Source organism: Coptis chinensis, chromosome 7 (genome assembly GCF_015680905.1).
Source record: "Coptis chinensis isolate HL-2020 chromosome 7, ASM1568090v1, whole genome shotgun sequence".
NCBI lineage: Eukaryota > Viridiplantae > Streptophyta > Magnoliopsida > Ranunculales > Ranunculaceae > Coptis > Coptis chinensis.
Genome location: NC_141462.1, coordinates 17,052,252 through 17,073,619, shown reverse-complemented (window position 1 = coordinate 17,073,619; position 21,368 = coordinate 17,052,252). Strand labels below are relative to the sequence as shown.

General features: G+C 35.8%; 2 protein-coding genes across 2 annotated transcripts; one reads left to right on the top strand and one right to left on the bottom strand.

The window, feature by feature from the left end:
* The first annotated feature begins 8,106 nt into the window (after positions 1-8,106).
* Positions 8,107-11,523, top strand: LOC147486321 (valine--tRNA ligase, mitochondrial 1-like). The gene is made up of 2 exons (XM_086571084.1): positions 8,107-8,587; positions 8,675-11,523. The coding sequence occupies exons 1-2, from the start codon at positions 8,180-8,182 to the stop codon at positions 11,390-11,392; spliced, it is 3,126 nt and encodes a 1,041-aa protein (XP_086427210.1). The 5' UTR covers positions 8,107-8,179; the 3' UTR covers positions 11,393-11,523.
* Positions 11,524-11,964: 441 nt separating this feature from the next.
* On the bottom strand, positions 11,965-19,947 carry PHS2 (alpha-glucan phosphorylase 2). The gene is made up of 15 exons (XM_086571085.1): positions 19,346-19,947; positions 19,012-19,191; positions 18,511-18,687; positions 18,294-18,379; positions 17,911-18,100; positions 17,447-17,539; positions 16,550-16,734; positions 16,279-16,396; positions 16,067-16,198; positions 15,051-15,269; positions 14,680-14,883; positions 14,143-14,301; positions 13,663-13,926; positions 12,903-13,093; positions 11,965-12,264 (listed from the first exon to the last, which is right to left on the bottom strand). The coding sequence occupies exons 1-15, from the start codon at positions 19,553-19,555 to the stop codon at positions 12,138-12,140; spliced, it is 2,535 nt and encodes an 844-aa protein (XP_086427211.1). The 5' UTR covers positions 19,556-19,947; the 3' UTR covers positions 11,965-12,137.
* Between the last annotated feature and the right edge of the window lie 1,421 nt (positions 19,948-21,368).

Sequence of the window (21,368 nt, the reverse complement as noted above, 5' to 3'; positions counted from 1 at the left end):
CTAATTATTTCATTCTTCCTCTTCTCTATTATTTACAATTATTTATTGACTTCATTTTATTATATATATTGCAGATAATGGCGTATGAAAATTACAGCTTACGTAAAAAAAAATGCTAAAGGAAATTCTAGAAGCAGGACTTAACATTCAACAAGATCCAGTCTACAACACAGAATTAGAGAGCGGACAATTCAAAAGCACTGTGACATTAAAGGTACCAAAAGACTTATTCTTTAACAGTGAAGACATCATAGTTAAAGAAATTGATGGAAGCCCAACATATTCTATTGCAAAAGCAGAGGATTCAAAGAGCTTTTCAATGAATCTGAGTTTATAAAGGATGAGCGTGATATAGAAATTGAAGACTTCAATTTCAAAGAACTTATGAAGAAAAGAATAGAAGTTGAAGAAAAGCGAGAATCAACTTCGATATCCTCAAAAATATTATGCTAGATTGTTTGGTTGATGATAAACACAACAAAGATAAAATATATTATCTTGAAGAAAAATTAAAGGAATGAAAGGCATGTAGAGTTCCATAATAAAGAAAAAAACCATGAGGATTAGTACTTTAATACCAAAACTTTATTATGTTGGTCACATATTATTTTTTTAATGGCTGAGGTTTAACGCTTTTTATTTATGAAAGTTTGTAACTATTGAGTCCGTTAATTTTTAGTTTAAATTTATAATATTAGCACACTTTCGCTTTTTCAAATCGACTACTTCAAGTTATATTGTGTTCGATATCGAAAAAATATAAGTCATTTGTCACCTTTGGAGTAGGTATTAGTATCATAGCATTGTTTAGTTTTGGTCGACCTTCTAAAAGAAGTGAGTAATTGTAAATAAGTGGATGCACTTTGAACATTCAACAATGTAAATCTGGATAGTGTCTTCCAAATATTAATGAGATAGTGAGTTCCTCCTTCAGTATTCTAATGCCAAATACCAGATGAACTTTTAAAAAAAAACACACCATTGGTAGTGCGAAATAATTAGGCAGTCAGCAACATTCTCAGATGTCCAGATTTTTTTAGTATTATCGAGGCAGTTTTGCAACTCCATTATATAAACTCTCCTAAATCACCACAAATTACCACAAGAGCACAATCAATTATGAAAATGGTGAGCTAGAAAGCATTCTTATTATAATAGCTTTGACCAAAACTGAAAGATACTTAATAAACTTGGATCAGGTTTTGACACACTTAAGTTGTGACAGGAACTGCTCTATTCTGTACTCACTGAATTATCATCAAAATGTCTACTGCATGCATTAGGGCTCATCTTTGCTAATAACATGTGGCAGAGACAGTTTTGCTTTAGTTCTGCATAACAATGTGGTCAATATATTTGATCTCCCATTTCAACATGAACATTGGTTAAATAGCCATTCTTGCTCTTTATACTCCCTCTACATTGCCCAAAATCCATTTCCACAACCTTGACATTGTCTTCAATGTGTCTATCAATGTACATGCAGAAAAATCATATTGCTGATTAAAGGGCGAATAATTTGTATTTCTTTTATTTATAAGAGAGATTCTCCCATCATAATAGTGGATATGCTCTTAAGTAGTGCAAACTATTTTCAGTAGGATGCATGTGGTCATTTTATTTATATAGAAATAATTTCATATCTGTGTTATAATTTCATATATGAGAAACGCCAAAAATAAATTCATATCTGTGTTATAATTACAAAGCAAATACAAGAGCTTCACCTTCGTTTACAGCAGTACAGTCCATATCCACATCTGTATTTAATTTAAGAGATTTAGATGTGAAATCAAGTGGTATGTTGAAATAACCCTTTCTCAAGCAAAAGTGATAGACCGGTTAATTGAACCCCAAGCATTCTTATAGCAGATATAGCAGCAATTCCAAAATTTGCTGAAATTTGGGAAACAAGAACTAAGAAAGATCAAGAAATATACTGATCTAGCACAAAAAAGCTACTTCGACACAAATTTTCATACATTTAAAGACATCAGTAGGTTAAAAATCCACAACAAGTTAAAAATTTAGTTTAACCAGTGAAAACACGAAGATATCAATAGATGCCACAGGTCTATATAGTCAATCTGAGTTTTTAACCGGTCCAAAATCAGAGTTACCAACAGGAAGATACAAAACTTCAAAACAACACAACTTGCTTTATTCTCTCCTATACGCAGACCACTTCAATAAGTTGGTATTGTATTCTGCACTTCCTAAACTCTAAAGTTGAGAAACCATCTGTTCGTTGCCAGCTCTCAATATATTGCGGACCATACCTACCTCGACTGTTTGCTTTATTCTCTCCTATACGCAGACCACTTCAATAAGTTGGTATTGTATTATGCACTTCCTAAACTCTGAAGTTGAGAAACCATCTGTTTGTTGCCAGCTCTCAATATATTGCTATGAATCAGCATGAGTACCTAGGTGTAAGACATTTCAATATCTCCATAAGAGGTAGCAACTCAAATTTGAATTGAATTGAGATACAATACCCACTTAAAACATATGTTATACTTAGAGGTTTCTAAACCCAATAGATTCTACCTAATTAAAAAAAATAAAAAAATCTAATTTAAAATAAAATATGGGTATTTGCGTTGGACCCAAAGTTTTACATTTCTTAGCTTTAGGTAATCCTATCGTTAGTTAACGATTCATTTACCAAGTTTGACCGTCTATTGTGGTGTGTCTGGTGTTATGCCATTTCAAAATGCAACAAATACCCCTCACACATTTTGCACGTGCCCACACCATAAAACTCAAAATCCAAATTTCAAATTACCCGACACGTGTCATAATCCATGCTCCTAATAGAGTGGTGGCTGCAAAAAAGGAGAAGCTCGCTGTTCCAAAATATCAAAATTTAAGAGATATATAAAACTAAAAACCTAGGAAAAGTGAACTTCCAATCACTTAGTAAAACATAATCTATTAACCTAAAAAAAAACAATTTAACTACACATATCGAAAAACAAGGTAAACTATTTTCTTCCTCTTCACCATTATTTACAATAATTTATTGACTTCATTTTATTATGTATATTGCAGATAATGGCGTATGAAAATTGCAGCTTATGTAAAAAAAAAAATGTTAAAGAAAATTCTAGAAGGACTTAACATTCAACAAGATCCCGTTTACAACACAGAATTAGAGAGCGGACGACTCAAAAACACTGTAACATTAAAGGTGAAAACGTCATAGTTAAAGAAATTAATGGAAGACCAACATATTCTGTTGCAAAAGCAGAGGATTCAACAGCTTTTAACACAATACAGTTTATAAATGATGAACGTGATATGGAAATTGAAGACTTCAATTTCAAAGAACTTATGAAGAAAACAATACAAGTTGAAGAGAAACAAAATCAACTCGACATCCTCAAAAATATTATACTAGATTGTTTGGTTGATGATAATAAACATAACAAAGATAAAATTAAAGGAATGAAGGACACGGAGAGTTCCATAATAAAGAAAAGAAAACCATGAGGATTAGTACTTTAATACCAAAATTTTAGTATGTTAATCACATAGTATTTTTTTAATGGCCGAGGTTTAACACTTCTTATTTATGAAAGTTTGTCACTATTAAGTCCTTTAATTTTTAGTTTAAATTTATAATATTAGCACGCTCACTTTTCCAATTCGACTAATTCAAGTTATATTGTGTTCGATATTGAAAAAAAAAAGTTATTTGTTACCTTTGGAGTAGGTATTCGTATCATAGCATTGTTTCGTTTGCTGACCTTAAAAAACAAGTGAGTAAATGTAATTATTACCTATCCTCCCTTACTATTATTACAAACAAATTTAGCAAAATAAGATAACAATTAACAAATATTGATAAAAAAATAAGTAAAGAATAATAGGTAATCAGCTATTTCCATACTGCAATAAGTCGATGCCCTGAACATTCTACAATGTAAATACTGGACAGTGTCTTCCAAATATTAATGAGATAGTGAGTTTCTACTTCAGTATTCTACTGCCAAATACAAGATGATCTTTTAATTTATTGTCTGAGTGAATATAGTTTGGAAGTAAGATTTTTGATACATAATAATAAAGTGAAAAAAAAAATTATATAACACAGCTTGAGCACATTTACTCGGAATGAGTCGTTAGGGGAATCTAACTACAATCAAATGGCATCTCTACCCAAGGACCAAACTATTAATTAAAATTTCAACTATTATGGTCTATGGCCAAATTGATAGAGTCCAATAAGTTTTATCAATGTAATTACAAACTTCAAAAGCCACTCTCCAACAAAAAATCTCATTCATAGCTACAGCTGTAGCAGCAGCACTCGCCCCACTTGACCCCAAACCACTCTCCCACCAAAAATCTCATTAACAGCTCAGCAGCACTCGCCGCACTAGACCCCAAACCACTCTCCCACCAATAACTCTCCCACCAAAAATCTCATTCACTACTACAGCTACAACGGCAGCACTCGCCACACTCGAACCCAAACCACTCCTTAACGGCAACCCTTTCTCAAGCGAAAGCAAGCACTTTCTTCGAACACTGCTAGGTAAATTTGTAAAGGAACACACTCACTCTCTCAAGTATAGATCGAGAGTAAGACCAAATTGAAAGGAAACCTATTGTTAAGGCATATGCATTTTGTTAAGTGGGTTTCAATGGTCACAAATACGTATCCTGCAACCACAGAAGTTTAAACTGAGGGGTTGGGGAAAAGACATTGCTCGAGCTACCAGTTCAAACAATACTTTCGGAGGAATCAAAACACGAGGAAACGGAAACAGCTCAGTATGAGAAGAAATAGCATAGTTATATCATCGGAAAAAAAAAAAAAAGGTAACATTCGAAACTGACACCTCACAAACGGTTTCATCAACTTTTTACCACCTCTCAGAAAAACGATGCTTACAGTTCTCATGAAGATAAGCAATTCCACGAGCTGAACAAGCAGCAACTTTAGACGTGGTTCACCATTCCATAACAGGCCTCCCCTAGCCTGAAAAATGTGAATGACAAAATTAACAGAAAAGCTAAAGATAAAATTCTTCAGAACACATCCACATAATCAGATACATATCTTAACAAGAAGACTAGAGCAATTTAGTTGAAAGGAAGCTGCGTGGGAAAAAGAGATAGCAATTCAAATTTGAATTGAATTTTAGATTCAATACCCGCAATTTGTTCGGCCCAGGCCCAACAGTAATAGTATACTTATGGGTTTCTAAACCCAATAGCTTCTACCTAATTAAAAAATATATATCTAATTTAAAATAAGGTGATTTAGCTTTAGGTCATCCCAATAATATGGGTATTTGCATTGGACCAAAGTTTTACGTTTCTTGGCTTTAGATAACCCTATCGTTAGTTAACGATTCATTTACCAAGTTTGACCGTCTATTGTGGTGTGTCTGGTGTTATGCTCTTTCAAAATGCAACAATTACCCCTCACACGTTTTGCACGTGCCCACACCATAAAACTCAAAAACCAAATTTCAAAATACCCGACATGTGTCATAATCCATGCTCCTAATAAAGTGGAGGCTGCAAAAAAGGAGAACCTCGATGTTCCAAAATATCAAAATTTAAGAGATATACAAACTAAAAACCTACAAAAAGTGAACTTCCAATCACTTAGTAAAACATAATCTATTAACCTAAAAAAAACAATTTAACTACACATATCCAAAAACCAGGTAGCCTACTTTCTTCCTCTTCTCTATTATTTACAATTATTTATTGACTTCATTTTATTATGTATATTGCAGATAATGGCGTATGAAAATTACAGCTTATGTAAAAAAAAAATGTTAAAGGAAATTCTAGAAGCAGGACTTAACATTCAACAAGATCCGGTCTACAATACAGAATTAGAGAGCGGACGATTCAAAAGCACTGTGACATTAAAGGTACCAAAAGACTTATTCTTCAATAGTGAAGACGTCATAATTAAACAAATTTATGGAAGCCCAACATATTCTGTTGCATAAGCAGAGGATTCAGCAGCTTTTCACGCAATACAATTTATAAAGGATGAACGTGATATGGTAATGGCCGAGGTTTAACGCTTTTTATTTATGAAAGTTTGTAACTATTGAGTTTGTTAATTTTTAGTTTAAATTTATAATATTAGCACACTCGCTTTTCAAATTCGACTATTTCAAGTTATATTGTGTTCGATGCTCGAAAAAATATAAGTCATTTGTCACCTTTGGAGTAGGTATTCGTATCATAGCATTGTTTTGTTTGCTGACCTTCTAAAAGAAGTGAGTAATTGTAAATAAGTGGATGCACTGAACATTCAACAATGTAAATACTAGACAGTGTCTTCCAAATATTAATGAGATAGTGAGGTCCTCCTTCAGTATTCTAATGCCAAATACCAGATGAACTTTAAAAAAAAAAACACACCATTGGTAGTGCGAAAGAATTAGGCAGTCAGCAACATTCTTAGATATCTAGATTTTTTTAGTATTATCGGGACAGTTTTGCAATTCTATTATATAAACTCTCCTAAATCACCACAAATTACCATAAGAGCACAATCGATTATGAAAATGGTGAGCTAGAAAGCATTCTTATTATAATAGCTTTGACCAAAACTGAAAGATACTTAATAAACTTGGATCGGGTTTTGACACACTTAAGTTGTGGCGAGAACTGCTCATTATGTACTCACCTGAATTATCATCAAAATGTCTATTGCAAGCATTAGGGCTCATCTTTGCTAATAACATGTGGCGAGACAGTTTTGCTTTAGTTACTCATATAATAATGTCTTTGAATATCTTTGATCTCCCCTTTCAACATGAACATTGGTTAAATAACCATTCCTGCTCTTTGTACTCCCTCTACATTGCCCAAAATCCATTTCCATAACCTTGACATTGTCTTCAATGTGTCTATCAATGTACATGCAGAAAAATCATATTGTTGATTAAAGGGTGAATAATTTGTATTTCTTTTATTTATAAGAGAGATTCTCCCATCATAATAGTAGATATGCTCTTAAGTAGTGCAAACTTATAATTTCATATCTGAGAAACGACAAAAATAAGTTCATATATGTGTTATAATTACAAAGCAAATACAAGAGCTTCACCTTTGTTTACAAAGACAAAGATCCCATATCCACATCTCAGATTTAATTTAAGAGATTTAGACGTGAAATCAAGTGGTATGTTGAAATAACCAACCTCAAACATGAAAAAGAAAATAAAATCCTCAAGTCTATACGTGAAAAATATAATGGGCTTAAGCCCAAGTTAAATACACCAAACCATATTTGCAACATTAATCGAATAGTACAATTATAGATATACATGAAGTTAGAATAATAAACAAACTAAACTTCTAATCAAATAGGTAACCCTAATCAATTTAAATCTGAAGCAGTAGACTATAACTATGAAGAAATAGAAGAAATTTGGAACAAACTTAAGATTGCAGAAAAGAACGACATGCTTAGAAATCAGTGCATACAAATTCAGGAAAAAAAAATTCACAGTCTGAAAAAAAAAATATTAATTATCTAAAGGCAATTATAAATAGGGAATGATAGAGTTATGATTCTCTCTACATAACCAAAATTCTTTACATAACCAAAATTCTTTGTTAGTTATCCGAGTTTTGCTTTTATTTTTGTCTGCATAAGCTTTTAGACTATCAAATGGTTAACTATCAAGGTAGTAGATTGAATATTTATAGAAATTTGTGTTTTTATCAAAATTTTAATTATTATAATATTCTATAGTGAAAACTTTTTAGTATATAATAATTCAAAAATTAAATTTATAAAATATTAAAAATAAATTAAATTAATTAGATGAAAACGGTCATTATAATATTCTATAGTTAAAACATTTTAGTACATAATAATTCAAAAATTAAATTTATAAAATATTAAAAATATATATGAAAACGGTCTCCGTTCGTTGAACGGGCTCAAAAACTAGTGTTTGTTAATTTTAGGAGACGGAATGTGTAAAGTGTAAAGCCTAAACAGACAGTCAAACATAGAGAAGAGTCTTTGAAGAGTTTGGGCCAAATTTAGAGCCCAATGTAAGCAAAGCCCGAAATCTAATTAGTAACCTACCTATCGTATGCAATCCTAGACGGTGATACTTTTCATTCTTCTAAGAAACTAAAACAAAAAACTAGTAACGCCGTACCTTCTTCTCATCGAAGCATGGCTGAAGATGATATTGGTCCTACAAAGGCCACCCTCGAGAGAAAGAAGAAAAAGGAAGAGAAGGAAGCAAAGAGACTCAAGGCAATACTGAAACAGCAAAAAGCATCCAATGTTTTGAAAAAGAATAAAGTTGTAACAAAAAGAAGGGGTGGAGATGAGGATGAAAGCCCAATCCCTGAAGACGACCCTGTGACTTGTTGTGGTGAGAAGAAACAAGTATCTTCTCATATGGCAAAACAGTATAACCCTGGCCCTGTGGAGAAGTCATGGTACCAGTGGTGGGAGAATTCAGGCTTCTTCGTGGCAGATGCTAACAGCTCCAAACCTCCATTTGTTGTTATTCTGCCGCCGCCTAATGTGACTGGGGCTCTTCACATAGGCCATGCCCTTACTGCTGCAATTCAGGTGATGAGCCTTATAAGCTATTCTTGTTTATTATTTCCGGCCCAATATATATACAAATTGATTTATTTGATTTGGTGTTTTCTGCAGGACACAATAGTCCGTTGGCGGAGAATGTCAGGTTATAATACTTTGTGGGTGCCTGGAATGGACCATGCTGGGATTGCCACCCAGGTGGTTGTGGAGAAGAAAATTATGCGCGAGACAAAATTAACCAGGCATGATATCGGTCGGGAGAGATTTGTGTCCGAAGTGTGGAAGTGGAAAGACGAGTATGGAGGCACAATTTTAGATCAGAAACGTCGGCTGGGTGCTTCTCTTGATTGGTCCCGTCAGTGCTTTACTATGGACGAGACAAGGTCAAAGGCTGTGACAGAAGCTTTTGTTCGACTACACAGAGAGGGTCTTATCTATAGGGATTATCGGCTTGTTAATTGGGATTGTGTCTTGCGAACAGCTATATCTGACATCGAGGTAGACCACAAGGACATAAAGCCAAGAACCGTGCTAGAGGTTCCTGGGTATGCAGACCCTGTGGAATTCGGTGTGTTGACATCGTTTGCGTACCCTTTAGAGGGAGACTTGGGTGAGATAGTTGTTGCCACGACACGAGTAGAAACAATGCTTGGGGATACAGCAATTGCTGTACATCCTGAGCACGACAAATATACTCATCTTCATGGGAAGTTCGCAATTCATCCATTCAATGGAAGAAAGCTGAAGATAATATGTGATGAAATAGCTGATAGAGATTTTGGAACCGGTGCTGTTAAGATTACCCCTGCTCATGATCCAAATGATTTTGAGGTTGGAAAGCGTCATAATCTTGAATTTATTAACATTTTCACTGATGATGGGAAAATAAATAGCAATGGTGGCTCTGAGTTTGAGGGGATGCCACGGTTTAAAGCTCGTGCAGCTGTGATCGAAGCATTACAAAAGAAGGGACTATATAGAGGTGCTGAAGATAATGAGATGAGCCTTGGAGTTTGTTCAAGGAGTAATGATGTTATGGAACCTTTGATAAAGCCACAGTGGTATGTGAACTGTACCGACATGGCCAAGGAAGCGCTGGATGCTGTTTTTGATGATGATAAGAGGAAGATTGAGATCATCCCCAAGAAGTATTGTGCTGAGTGGAGGAGATGGATGGAGAATATTCGGGATTGGTGTATCTCACGACAGCTCTGGTGGGGCCACCGCATTCCAGCATGGTATGTTACGCTTGAGGACGACCAACTAAAAGAGTTCGGTGCGTACAATGACCATTGGGCGGTTGGAAGAAATGAGGAAGAAGCTCAATGGCAGGCAAACAAAATTTTTGCTGGAAAGAAATTCCAATTGGCCCAAGATCCCGATGTGCTAGACACCTGGTTTTCGTCTGCACTGTTTCCATTGTCTGTACTGGGTTGGCCAGAGAATACCGAAGATTTTAGGGAATTTTATCCAACGTCGGTTCTTGAAACTGGACATGACATTATTTTTTTCTGGGTTGCTCGGATGGTGATGCTAGGAATGAAACTCGGAGGTGATGTACCTTTTAGAAAGGTTTATTTGCACCCAATGATCCGTGATGCTCAAGGTAAAAAAATGTCAAAGTCCAAGGGGAATGTTGTCGATCCTTTAGAAGTAATAAATGGCATATCCTTGGAAGGTCTCCAGAAAAGGTTGGAAGAGGGTAACCTGGACCCTAATGAGTTGGATCTTGCCAGAAAACAACAAGAAGTTGATTTTCCTGGGGGTATACCTGAATGTGGTGCAGACGCTCTGCGTTTTGCCCTTGTCTCGTACACAGCTCAGTCTGAAAATATTAATTTGGATATCAAACGAGTAGTTGGTTATCGTCAGATGTGTAACAAATTGTGGAATGCTGTACGGTTTGCCATGATCAAACTGGGAGATAATTACATCCCTTGTACGGATCTTGTGCTGGAAACTATGCCTTTCAGCTGCAGATGGATTCTATCAGTCTTGAACAAAGCCATATCCAAAACCGTGTCCTCACTCTATTCATATGAGTTCGCAGAGGCATCTACTGCAGTATATCATTGGTGGCAATTCCAGTTGTGTGATGTTTTTATCGAAGTGATCAAACCATACTTTGCTGGAGCTGATCCAAAGTTCGATTCAACGAGGAGTGCTGCATGTGACACTCTGTGGATTTGTCTGGACAACGGGTTGCGTCTGCTTCATCCATTTATGCCTTTCGTTACAGAAGAACTTTGGCAACGACTTCCTAAGACATCTGGGAGTTACTTAAAGGAATCGATTATGATATCCGAGTATCCATCAGTTACAAAGAAATGGACAAACGAAACGACTGAATCTCATATGAATCTTGTTGATGGTATTGTAACGTCTCTTAGATCACTCCGTTCTCCAAACGAGAGACATCAAAGGCGACCGGCATTTGTGGTTTGCCGGACTGATAAATCAGAGATCATAAAGACCCATGAATTGGAGATTTCGACTCTTGCCTCTTTATCTTCGCTGGACGTTTTGGGTGAGTATGATACGAGGCTAGCTAAATGTAGTTCGAAAGTTGTGAAGGATGAAGCGATTACAGTTTACTTAGAGGGAGCTCTGAATACAGAGGCTGAACTTGAAAAACTAAGAAAAAGGAGAGAGGAACTACAAAAACAGCACGACAACTTAAAGCAGATGATGAGTGCTGCTGGTTACAAGCAAAAGGTTGCGGAGCATCGTCAAAACGAGGATGTTGCCAAGTTGGAAAAGCTCATGCGAGAACTTAATGTTATTGAAGAAACAGCCAGCAACTTGGAGAGAGCGATTGCTGGCGGAAGATGAAGGATACAAATGATTTTCAGAAGCTGATGAACACCTAATTGCGTAGATACTGCCTTTTGAAAACGAAAACTTGTTTGTCCTAGTGCTTCGTTTTTGTTTCACGTACTCAACTCTAACTGAAAGGGAGTCTTTAATCATTTTTGTACTCACTTCCTGTCCATTTAAGGGTAATTCGTATTGTCCATTTTTTCTGGTTCAGGCTGTGGTAATTCTGCAGAGCTGATTAAAGCGTCCAATGTCTATGTCCAAACTAGAATCTAGAAGTTCAACCTTTGAGCTTAATATTTGTTCCTTTCCCCCTTCTCTGTTCATATCTGCAGTGTAAATATACTTTAACAAAAGCTGAAAAAGAATTATGAGTTTGTTTTTGTTAATAGTGGTTTAAAATAATCCAATTTTAAACAAAGATATTAATGAATTGAATTGCGCGTTTGGTATTAATGAAGGATTTATGCTTAAGCCAATCCCAATGATATTTGTGCTGTGGTTGTGAGAGCCCAGTCAACCACCCTACTGTGAAGAGCTTAGATCCAGACGGTACATGCATAGTATAACTAACTAAAACGATTGGATAGAGCATTGCCCATGGGAAATTGATTGAGAAATACCAAAGGAAAAGGTTGGACATGGAAAACTGCATGAAATATGCAAATATTTTTCACACAGGAATTTTTATCTTTTATGGTACTATTTATAGTCCCCTATTTATTTATATTATCTGGCAGACTTGCTGTCGATTTTGAACTTATGGTACAGGGCAGGCCTCTATGTTCCAGATTTCCTTGGCGTACTGAGCAATTGTACGATCGCTGCTGAATTTACCGCTACCAGCTGTACTCAAAATAGACATCTTTAGCCATCTTTTTTGATCTCTGCAATACATAATAAGAAAACAGTTGGTAAAAAATATACCTAAAAATCAGGTCTATTTTTTTTTTTCTTTTCAGCATAACAATGAGTGGATGTTCTAGACAACACAGGATTAGGGCAAATGGAGTTAATAATTCACAAGGCACTCCAGACTACTGGGATCAATTAAGTGGTTCTTTGCTTCATGTAAGACGTGCTTGAAATATGCCACCAGCAGTGCCATTTTACCAAGAAAATGGGAAAAGATATTTTGAAGTATCAAGACCAACCTGGGGAACTCTAGGAAGAGAAAACAACAAACCACTAGAGAGGCTAGATTTTTGTCAAAGACAATACTCCTTGACAACTGGGAATTGAAAAGGACCAAGAATGATAAAAAATTGAAAACCTTTTCAAGCAAGGAAGACGGATATGTGTGTCCGCATCCGACACGGCGAAATATAAAAAATTGAGGCATATCACATACAATATGTGTCTGTAGCCACAAACACATGGATACGTATCCGACAGATTATTTTTAGAATATGGCGCGTCCATGTAGCATAGGAAGATACTAATGCATTATGCATGTCTTAGCATCAGCACTGATGAGCATATTTGGTGCAAGTAGAAATATAAGTAATTCTGAAAATCATCTTACTTGTAAGCTTCGTCCACCTTGGCCTGAGCATCCATATAGGCAGGAAAGTCGTGACCAACCAGGAAATAATCACCACGCCCATAACCAGTGTCTCCCTCCAGAGAATCAAGGAGCGGATTGTAGTCATAAGTTCCAAATGCACCACTCCTGATAAATTGTTTGGCCTCTTCGAACCGTGGATCTGGCTTAAACTGTAGGATGAGCAAGAAGGATTCATGTCAGATGGGTAAACTGTAGTCTTAATCGCTTAAGTTCATTAGTCTGTGCGCATCCTAAAGTGGATACATGAAGTGATATTTGTCTTGCTTCAGTTATGAAAGCTAAAAGATTCATAGAACACACTTCTTAAGGATAATTATAAGGGGAATTAAGAGGAAGTAAACTTTTTAAAGGTATAGAAGATCATGCACAAACACATTTTGACTTTGAAAAGCTTTCATGGATAGCCACATTGACAGTGTCTAATTACAGAAACCACATCTAGACACCAGAAACACTTGTCGACCACATATGAACAGGAGCTGCACGAATTTGCATCTGTTTGATATGAGACTAAATATTTCTGTTTTTAAGGGATTCTTTTTCTTCTCACTGAATCTTTCTATGTAATTGGAAGCATGTTGTGAACTTGCTCGAAAAGTAATTTTTAACTATGTAAACGATGAGAAATAATCTATAGAAAACAACTCACACTTCAGAGAAGAATAGGTTTTCCATATTTCAGATCAAGAAGAAACAGGTATAAGTTCGAGTTAATTACCAGTCCATTCTCTCTATCCTTGCGCAGCTTGGGAACTTCATCAGCTTCTGCACCAAACAGGAAAAAGTTTTCCTCCCCGATTTCTTCTCTGATTTCCACGTTAGCTCCGTCCAAAGTTCCAATTATGAGGCAACCATTTAAAGCAAATTTCATGTTGCTCGTACCACTTGCCTCCATACCTGCAGTGCTGATATGCTGAGATAGCTCACTCCCAGGAATGAGCATTTCCGCCACAGATACATTGTAATTTGGTACAAACACAACCTGAATATATGGGAGCAACATAATGGTTACTTAAGGAAAATGTTTCAGGGAAACAAGCAGGTATGGTGTAGATGTTTGTTGTTCTGTGAGTCAGTGAAAATTCCAATTCTCTCGGAAGCAAAAATCTAAATTCGATATGTTGCTCCATGAGCAAAGAAGAAGTTGTTAGATAACTGGAATAATTTTAATCCAAAAATTTGGTTAAACTGTATATACCTTCAAGTAGTTATTGACCTCGGGGTCAGTGTACACAACAGCACTGACATCATTTACCAGCTTGACTATTCTTTTTGCATTCGTATAAGTTGCAAATGCTTTTCCTCCAATCATGATTGTACGTGGTGTAGTCTTTGCTCGTTCATCAGGGCTCATTTCCTGATAAATATCAATTTCAAAGTAATTTCAGATAAACAACATTCAACCTCTTGTTCTTACTAGTCTATTACTGACCTTTTCAGCAGTCATTTTTAGATAAGATTTTCAAAATAAAATAATTGGATCAGAGGAAAAACCACGGTAAAATTGATATACTATCTGAAGTTACTCGGCTCACGTTTCCTTGTCCATATTATTATTACTCACATGCTTAACACTATCGTATAATGTGACTTCTGGATATCATAATTCTATTAGTATGGCTAACGGTGCTTTGCTTGCCATGACAAATATAAACTTTATTGGTATGGCTTAGACTATAAAACAAATTTAACTGTTAATTAATAACCATAAATATTAGAGCTAAATCCTCCATACCTTTAATTTCTTGTACCTATATATTGCTCCCAGTATATTCAAAAGCTGTCTCTTATATTCATGGATGCGCTTGACTTGTATGTCAAACAGGCTATTAGGGTCAATGCTCAAACCAGTCTCTTGCAATATATACTGTGCCAGACGTTTCTTGTTAGCCATTTTGGCAGCTGCCCACTCAGCTTGCAAGTCCTCATTGTCAGCAAACTGTTGGATGGAGGGTCAGTAGAAGCATAACTTACACTTGCAATTCCAGAAAACAAAGAGAACAACAACAGCAACAAGAAAACAACAAAAACAGCAAAAAAAAACACTAATATAGAAATAATCCGAGAACAAAACCATAGGGATAGAATACATATCCAAGTACATACCTGACGGAGTTCAGTGAGGAGGTCAAGGTTGCTAACCCAAGTATCTGTTTTCAGCCATTTGGAGATTATGCTGCTCAGCTCAGGGCTGCAAAAACGAAGCCATCGGCGAGGAGTGATACCGTTGGTTTTATTTTGGAACTTGGTGGGCCATATGGAGACGTAGTCTGCAAATAACTCTGATTTCAATATGTCACTGTGTAGTTGGGCAACACCATTTACCTACAAATATGTGCAATAAGATATTCATTTAAGTTGCATATAACTGGAAGCATGGTGGGAAGAAAAACAATCAAAAGGAAAAAAATAAAGTGAACGTGGTAAGTTAAGTGCTACATTTGACACTGTCATCCACTCATTCATTGTCTGATCATTCTTTTTGGCAAGAATAATGTTATTTGGCGGTTTCGTTCTTTCTAAAGAGTTCTGGATATAAATAAGATTTTGTACTTACGAAGTTGTTTGATACACCCCAAGATATAGCAATCCTTGGGAAGCTTTTGACTGTATCTTTCCTAGTTTTCCCTGGTACCCATTAGCACCAGGTCATCACTTCATTAATTGGTAAAATATTCAAGGTAATAAAATCATCAAGTGAATGCTATTTTATTGTTATTTACAGGAAATTGGTCATGCAAACTAGGTTGTAACACAATGACGTGCGTAACAAGTGCACTATGATTGCAAGTCTAACACAAACAACAAAAATGATAATCTCGAACTGTTTGAGTATGGTTTACGTTAAACCATATCTTACTGCTCTGTGGCTGCTTGAACAATGCACATTTTCATTTTCAAAGATATAAAGGCACAATAGTTACATGGAAAATACTTTTTTTTTTGCGAGAGCAACTAAGTTCACAACCTTTTTGTTGCGTTTCCACAGATTTTAATATCATATAAAATTCTAGCATAACCTAGCATCAACATAATTGGGAAGCTAAAAATCTTCAAACACTTCAGAACATTTGATTGACGTAGTTACCATGTTCACAAGTTTGAGTAAAAAAGAGACTCACCGTATGAGCAGTCACCACACACAAATTTGCCATTCGCACAACTGACTTCTGAGGATTGGAGTTATCCACGATGCACAAGCTGGGGAGCTTACCCTCAAGGTCGGTTCGGGTTGAACGTATTATTGCCATAAACTGCATAGTTTTTAAGATACTTAATCTCTATTTAATTGGTCAAAGATATACACGAAATTAGAGAAGCATAAAGGAAATACCCGCTTATCAATTTCTTCTATGATTTCCACATGTCGAGGGAGAAGCTTTCTCATAACTGCTAGTGACCATTTTTCCAATGCTTCGGGAAGAACTGTGTGATTGGTATATGCAATGGTACTGAATCGCCAAAAACAAAGTCATATTTTAGGAGGTATAACATAGCAATAACAATATCAAGAAAATTTCAGAGCGGATCCAAGGGATGATACTGGTATCATATACTCAGTGAATCAAAATTTGAACTAAAAGACTGGAAGAATTAATGTGTACCTTGACGTAACAGCCCAAGCTTCATCCCATCCAAGACCTTCCTCATCCATCAAAAGTCGCATCAATTCTGGAATTGCAAGAGTGGGATGTGTATCGTTTAGCTGAACTGCGACCTTGCTGGGAAATTCAGACCACTGCCAAGAGCCTTTTCCATCTCTCCTCTCCTTGAACCTAAAGATGATATCCTACAGAGAATCTCGAGTAAGGAACCAAAGATGTGATTTTACATAATAACTGTCAGATTGCCAATTTCTCTATAAGCTCGAACTTATGTAGAGGGGCAAATTTTATGACTATGAGAGGAGGCTCAAGGAGAGAACATAGGTGGGACACACCTAGACATTGGGGTGGAATAATCTCAACAATAACAAACTCATGGTGATTATTATTAATAGTTCATGACAATTTGGGTCCTAATAATAGCTTAAGCACCAGGATCACCAAGATATATAATCAGTCTTAACTGCTATCGAGAATGTCAAGTGTGCACAACTTTCCTATGGAATCTGCTAATCCAGCCAGCTGGGTGCTGCCATTTCATCCAAACTGTGAATTGGCCAAGGAGAATGGCTTACCCACCTCTAAAGGCCTTCTACTATGATTTCTGGCGTTCAATCCTCTAGGCAGTTGGTCCCTACAAGTTTACAAGGGAAAACAAACACAACTTGCAGTAAAAGTGTAAGCAAACTAGTAGGCACACACCCTGCTCTTATTAAAAGGTTATGTTAGCATCATTGAAACCACAAAATTCCAAATACTCATAAACTTGTGCAGCTAGCATCAATGAAAAATACTTGGTAAGTATCTGTCGGTTTCCAGGAATAAAAAGAATGGAATGGAAGGAACTCCATGCAGATAAAAAAAAAATGTCTGAAGGATACAGGAAGACCAAATTACCTGAAGCGAAGCACTGCAAAGGAAAAACTGTTGCTTCAGTCGTAGAAGCTTTCCATCTTCAGTAGCATCGCCAGGATACAGAACTGCACAAATCTGCAATAAACATGTTGACATTATATCAGGCATCCAATACTAAACAAGCTGATGGACTTTTCAGGGCCGTTTTTTAGGTGGGCAGATTGTCAACTTAACATGAGAAGAGTTGAGACAAGTATTGTTTGAATTGGCCATTGAATCTCAAAAGAAACGATTCCATGCCTTGAATGTTCATAGTAATAATAGTCATTTTAACTTAAAAGGTCCAGATGGCTACAAAGTCCTCTTGGACCACGATAATTTACTGGGCACTGGGCCGGCAGCATGGTTTGTTAGAACTTTTTATTTGTTGGATCTGTCAAATAGGCTCATTAATTCTGTAAGTTGCACATTCACTACTTAAACATTGTATCTGGAATGGATGATACCTGTTGGGCTTTAGAATGAAGCTGTGAAGCAGATTCATACTGTCCATCATTGAACTGAAATAAGTTGACATCCTGAGAAACAGCTTTCGCTTCCCAAAGGCGAAGGCTAATAGTATTTTTGGTCTTGTATCCTGGAATGGGAACATCGTAAGCCAGTGCTTGGATAACTTCTCCCTCAACCCATTTTCGTCTGCCAAAGATACGAGAAGAATAATCGTAAAGGGAGGAAGCATAGAGCACTTAATGATGGTCATGGAATGGTAAGACTACACAAGACATCAGCCAATGCAAGACTAGGAATAACAGTTATGACTCTGCTACCAGGACATGTGAAAATACAAATACTAAAACAAAACTACACAACTTTTGAGCTTTACACTTACGATCCTGTAGGATCAATCTCAACACGACCGAAAAATCTGACAGGATATATCACATCATGCCTGACAACTTCCCAAGGGCTGAACTTCTGCACCATACAAACATACAACTATGAGGAATGGAACCAAAGAACACAAAAGTGACGTATTGACAAAAACTTCAGTACAAACATTCAACGAATTCAATGATGTAGAACAGGAATTTTGGTTCAAACCAGACCTCGAGCCAATCCTCAGCAGTTTCTTCTTGGCCTTCCTTTGTGATTTTCTGCTTAAAGAGTCCATATCTGTACCGTAATCCGTAACCCCATGCAGGCAAGTTTAATGTTGCCATAGAATCCAGAAAGCATGATGCTAGCCTTCCCAAACCACCATTTCCTAGAGCTGCATCTTTCTCCTACAAAGGGTCAATCCTCAGAAATCAGAACTAACAGCCTCTTGAAAAATCAATTGTCATCCCTTAATGGTGCAAGAATAAACATCTCAATAAAGGGACTGGAAGACTTGCGCAAAACACAAGAGTAGAGTTACGGTAGGATTCCAAGTGAGAAACAACAAACTGAAACAAACTGGGGGGGGATTCTTTATTAGTAACCATAATGCATACCATGTTTAAGCAAAATCAGAAAAAGCTCTAGAATGTATCTGAACATCAGACGGAAAACAACTATTGTAAACACATGCTAGTCCAAACTCAGCAGTAAGTTATTAACTGTCATACCTGTTCAGTAATGTCCTCAAGTTCATGTCCCAATTTATTTAAAGCATCAGCATATGCATCTTGGATGTCAAGATTTCCTATTGCATTGGTTAGAGCTCTTCCCTGTAGATACTCCATCGACAAGTAATAGGTTTGCTTTGGATCCATTTTATGGAAATGATAATATGTTTCATTCCATTGCTGCAGTATTTAACCAACAAATATCACATATAAGGCAAACAAAGGTTGCTGACAATTCTCCTATGGTAAATATCTTGCATTTAAAGTTATCTATATGCCATAACTGAAAACATCACATCAGCCCATCAGTAAACAATGATTAAACAATATATACCTGAACAAGACGATCACGAACACTTTCAGCAGTAGCATAATAAGCTTGCTCTGGCTGAAACTTAAAAGGTGAAAAATGAGGAGTAAATCTTGCATGGTAATGAATGTTCGACGCGATTTCAGATGGTTTATCTGCTAATGGATGTGCTTCAGCTGGAACTTTACTAGTTTTATCAAGAACAGAAGAACCATTTGGTTCTTTAGTAGCCATACCACCCTCTCAAACTGCTTATTTTGCAAAAAAAATATTGAAAGAACGAGAATTTGATGCAAAAGAAGAGGTTGGTATTGAGAAAAGGAGATTACTGAGTGAAGATAAGGTGATTTAAGATCTGTACTGAGAGAAATACAAGGAAGGAAGGAGCAAGAAAGAGTGGAGATTATAAAAGCAGGGGAAATTGGTTAAGTCACGTGAGGAAGCAAAGAAAAAGTAGAAAGTAACGCCAACGGTGCACTTTTGTTTGTGATTTTTTTATTTATTTAGAGAACAGAGAAGAGATATTTGTGGAATAGTGGCTATGTGTGATGAATGAGATATGGTCAGAAAAATGAAATGGACGGGTTGGAGTTTTTCTGAATTAAAATTCTGACTTTGATGAGATCGAGCAATTAATAATTAGCTAGTGACAGTGTTAAGAGATCTGGGATGGATGCACGTGTAATTTTAGTCGGTATTAAAAGATTCCCATAGTTAGTCATCACCAAAATTATACATCAGCGTTTGGTGAATCCGTACACAAAAACCCAAAATGTTGGTGAAACTTTGCAATGCCATATATGAAATACCTTAAAGTCCATGGAAGTTTTGAAGCACTTTTTTCTCAATATTAGCAGAATTCGTGATCCTACACAGCTTTTCAAAACGAATTGAAGATATTTGAGCTGAACTTTTGGAGCAATGTGGCAGTTGATGAGCGCAATGGGATTGTGGTCGTCAACATAAAATCACCTTCAAAAATAGCATATATGGTAATCAATTAGATTAAAAGTGGCATTGCGTTGAGAGATTGGAGTCTAGTGCAAGTCAGTCTCAGGCATTTTGGTTCACGGAGGCACCCTTTACATTATTTTCAATGGGCCATACGTACTCCACAGGTTGGGTTGATGTGATCTTTGTAGCTAACTAGTTCCTTAGAAAGACAAACAGTATTCAATCACACACAAAAACATACCGTGAGATATACTTTTTAAGATCATCAAAACATACCGTGAGATATACTTTTTAAGATCATCAAATTGTGCTGCAACCTAAAGCATAGTACAAAATATTAGGATATGGGTATCTATCGATTTCTGATTTATGGATATGTATCGTGGATGTATCTCCCTCTTTGGAGATATTTAATATTGTTTCACATGCAAATATCGTGGATATATCTAAAATATCGATAAATATCATGAATATTGTAGATATTTCTTAATATATCATGATACATTATTTATATTTATTTGAAATATAATAGTAAATATTAAATAAAACTGTTACATATATAAAATATCGCCAAATATCTCCAAATATCGCAAAATATTTCCAAATATCATTAAATATCATTGAAATATCATTTTGCGATATATTCTCAACATATCGAGATATTTATATATCTTTTGAAATGAAGATAGATATCGACAAATATCCATGGATATCTTGTACTATGACCTTTAGTGTATGCCATCTCTACACTATATGATAGTCGTCAACATAAACCACACTTTTCAAAACGAATTTTTAGAAGATATTTTAATCTCTCAATTTTAAGATTTTAGAACCACCTCCCACGTTTATTTAAATTATATCTCTCCCATTTATTAATTACAATTGGCTCCCCTAATCTATATTAAAATTGAACTACCACCTTCTTCAATAATTTTAGGATAGTCTTCTTAATTTAAAAGCTAAAATTTATGTATAGAAATTGTATATCTTCCCCATTTTTAGAAAATTGTTTCTCTTTTCTTTAAGGATTCACAAAAATTGTTTCTCTTTAGTTTTTTTCAATTTTCATTTTAGTTCTTTACAACTTGGG

What these genes read in the sequence shown, in the direction of transcription:
- PHS2 (XM_086571085.1), bottom strand. Translation starts at nt 19,555, where the DNA reads ATGGCTACTAAAGAACCAAATGGTTCTTCTGTTCTTGATAAAACTAGT. An exon ending in TTGAGGACATTACTGAACAG is followed by an intron (nt 18,688 to 19,011) that starts GTATGACAGTTA and finishes GACCCTTTGTAG; the next exon opens with GAGAAAGATGCAGCTCTAGG. An exon ending in AGGATAGAGAGAATGGACTG is followed by an intron (nt 13,094 to 13,662) that starts GTAATTAACTCG and finishes CTCATCCTACAG; the next exon opens with TTTAAGCCAGATCCACGGTT.
- LOC147486321 (XM_086571084.1), top strand. Translation starts at nt 8,180, where the DNA reads ATGGCTGAAGATGATATTGGTCCTACAAAGGCCACCCTCGAGAGAAAG. An exon ending in CCCTTACTGCTGCAATTCAG is followed by an intron (nt 8,588 to 8,674) that starts GTGATGAGCCTT and finishes TGTTTTCTGCAG; the next exon opens with GACACAATAGTCCGTTGGCG.